This window comes from Amphimedon queenslandica, unplaced genomic scaffold (assembly GCF_000090795.2).
Source record: "Amphimedon queenslandica unplaced genomic scaffold, v1.1 AMPQUscaffold_12726, whole genome shotgun sequence".
Lineage (NCBI taxonomy): Eukaryota > Metazoa > Porifera > Demospongiae > Haplosclerida > Niphatidae > Amphimedon > Amphimedon queenslandica.
The window spans coordinates 2,013-4,852 of NW_003547038.1; the positions used below are offsets into that span (position 1 = coordinate 2,013).

The window sequence follows — 2,840 nt, forward strand, 5'->3', positions numbered from 1 at the left end:
CATACTATAAACAAATGTATTAACTTTGAAGTTATATTATCCACACATTTCTGTTAGATATGATGTAGAATGGAACTATAGGTTGGAGAATGGTCTAAATGCCTCCAACCTATAATAGTACTTTATACTTATAGGTTGGAACCATGTAGGTATTATTCTTATTTTACTCACTGCATCATCTCTCTCTTTAGCTAATTGGTCAATCAGTGTTTGCTGGTATCTTATTTCTTCTCTCTTATTTCCAATATCTTTTGTCAGCAATGAAACTTCTTTTGACATTTCCTAATAAATAATGTAAAACAAATTCAAAACAGTGTACAGTGAATCTAAACACATACATATAAAGCTTTATTGAAAGCTATTTTCATAGTGCAAATAAGCTTGGCAAATGCTATTATTATCAAAGTTACCTGAAAATATTTGTCCATATCACTATTTTCATTCTCTAATGATTCTTTTGCGTGTTGGAGCTCTAATTTTGTTTGATCAAATTCAAATTACCATATGACTAGAAATTTCTGCAGCCCAAAATTTCTGCAAATTGCCATTAAAATGGTTTTTGAATTTTATTTTTGAAATTTCTAGCTATATGATGATTGTTAATTACTAATCGATAATATTATTATTAATTATTAAAAGTATTCTTCTACGTACCTTCTTTGCTTGCCAGTAGACTTGATATCTCATTATTGTTGGCTTTTAGAGTTTCACTAAAGAAACATCAGTATCACCATACTATTTAATATTACTACACTATTTTTATCATTAATGTTATCGTTAAACTTTCTATATTTTTACTTATAATTATTATCACAGTTTCTTACCGTAGTTTTTCATTATTCTCAACCAGCAACTGGATTTGTGATAATATGTTATCCCATATCTCCGGTGTGATCTTTCCGCCAAGCTCGGAATCCTAGGAACATAACAGAAGACCTTTAGCCCATGGTAATTAATAAGACAGTATGGTATAATGGTATATCTCAAAAATTATTGTACAATGTATAATACACAATTTACGTTTTGTCCATTAGGGATAGGCATATGGCAGACAGGGGCAGGGCGTTGCTGTGGATAAGCCATATGCTGCACTGTCCTCCAATCACTGAGCAGCTTAGGGATTCACCCTAAACGACAGATCATCTTGTGTAAACGGCCATGCTAGAGCAGGAGGGGGAGGAAAGAGAAACACCTTCCGATTCAAGCATGATAATACTAAAATATTTTTTAATACCATAGATACTAAACACAAGATACCATAGAAAATACGTCATCAAGCATAAAAGCGCCCATTGTAATGGCGGAAAAAGAGGAAAGCAGCAGCTCGTGGATAGATCCCAGTCTCCTGGTTGGTCTGGGACTAGTGGCAGCTGGAGCTATTTATTACTTAGCTTCTAGAAGAGAGAGAGAAAGGATATCTGTACCTATAGATAACCAGAGCATTGAATTATCAGTAAATAATCAGCAAAATTATATAATTTTAAATCTTCTTTCTCTTTTTCTTTATTAAAGGGTGGGGTGAGGATATCAAGATATTGTGTCAATGAGGAGCTGTTGGCTTACAAGTATGAGGACTCACAGACTCTTTATGAAGCATTCATGAGAGGGAAAAGAGTATCAAGTGAGATTTGATAACTTTGGTGATCAATTTTTGCTGATAACGATTCAATAATTTTTTATTGAGAGAACTTTAAAATATTGACACATAAATTAAATAACATCAGTAATAATTAGTAGAGCAACTTTAAAACTCTGACATTAGTTAACCTGATTCTTATCAAAATGAATGGGTTTTTGCTTGTCACAGATTTCGTAACAACTGAATGAATGGGTTTTAAAGTAGACTTAAGATAACGTGTACATGTACGTGTGTTACAAATTCTTTTGCTAATTCCTTTGATCTTTACACATGCAGTATACTTTGTACATGTACATGTAGTATGTACTAAATAAGTTAAAAATTAACATTTTTATCATGAGTATGCATGTATTTAATTTAATAATGAATGTAAACTCTCTCACTCCTTTTAACCATCTTCTCCTTTAACCATCTTCTCAATCTTTAGATGATGGCCACTGCTTAGGATGGAGAGAGACAAAAACCTCGCCTTATCAATGGCTGAAATATTCAGAAGTAAATAAATAATATTTATAAATGTACGATTATAATCATTGGGATCTTTAAGGTAGAGGAAAGGTTTATGAACTTTGGATCCGGTCTCAGTAAAATTGGTGTAGCAGCAGGCCAAGAGACATTTCTGGGAGTATATTCGTCAAATTGCATTGAAGTAAAATGAGAGTCTAATCCTGCCCACCATCCACTATTCAGCTTTGTTGAAAGAAACTTTGTGGTTACTTTGTTCTTATGGCAACACTGTTCCCTAAAATAGAACTGAGTTCTATTTTAGGTAACAGAGTTGCCATAATATCAAAGTAACCGCAAAGTTGAATAGAGGATGGTAGGCTTAATCTTTGTAGTGTCTGCTATTCTGCACACTCCTTCATTCATTTACTCATTGACACATTCACCTATTGACCGTGTGTCTTTGTCTGTTACCAATGGCATCTGTTAGTGTGTTTTTAATGTAGTGGACGATTACTGAACAAAGCTGTCATGCTTATTCACGTATTGTTGTGGCACTGTATGATACACTTGGACCAGAGGCTGTGGCACACATCATTAATCAAGGTACCCATTGAAGAACCTTTCAGTATCACTTCAAACCTCTCCGTCTCTCTCCCTCTCTCTCTCTCTTCCTCCCTCCCTCCGTCTCTCTCCCTTCCTCCCTCCCTCTCTCTCTCTTTATAGCTACCATAGAGTGTATTGTCTGTCACTCATC

At 34.4% G+C, this 2,840-nt stretch overlaps 2 protein-coding genes across 2 annotated transcripts in view; one reads left to right on the forward strand and one right to left on the reverse strand.

The window, feature by feature from the left end:
• LOC105314621 (golgin IMH1-like) overlaps positions 1-1,107 on the reverse strand; it is a 2,934-nt gene extending 1,827 nt beyond the window's left edge. Inside the window, exons 1-5 of the mRNA XM_020003181.1 lie at positions 1,021-1,107; positions 825-916; positions 655-710; positions 411-472; positions 103-282 (exon numbers count right to left, since the gene is read on the reverse strand). Of these exons, the coding sequence (XP_019858740.1) occupies positions 103-282; positions 411-472; positions 655-710; positions 825-916; positions 1,021-1,083 (453 nt within the window). The 5' untranslated portion in view covers positions 1,084-1,107. The remainder of the gene's footprint in view (positions 1-102; positions 283-410; positions 473-654; positions 711-824; positions 917-1,020) is intronic.
• A 173-nt stretch (positions 1,108-1,280) lies between these two features.
• LOC100639924 (long-chain-fatty-acid--CoA ligase 1-like) overlaps positions 1,281-2,840 on the forward strand; it is a 4,339-nt gene continuing 2,779 nt past the window's right edge. Inside the window, exons 1-6 of the mRNA XM_020003182.1 lie at positions 1,281-1,453; positions 1,513-1,621; positions 2,067-2,134; positions 2,187-2,288; positions 2,590-2,689; positions 2,810-2,840. Of these exons, the coding sequence (XP_019858741.1) occupies positions 1,298-1,453; positions 1,513-1,621; positions 2,067-2,134; positions 2,187-2,288; positions 2,590-2,689; positions 2,810-2,840 (566 nt within the window). The 5' untranslated portion in view covers positions 1,281-1,297. The remainder of the gene's footprint in view (positions 1,454-1,512; positions 1,622-2,066; positions 2,135-2,186; positions 2,289-2,589; positions 2,690-2,809) is intronic.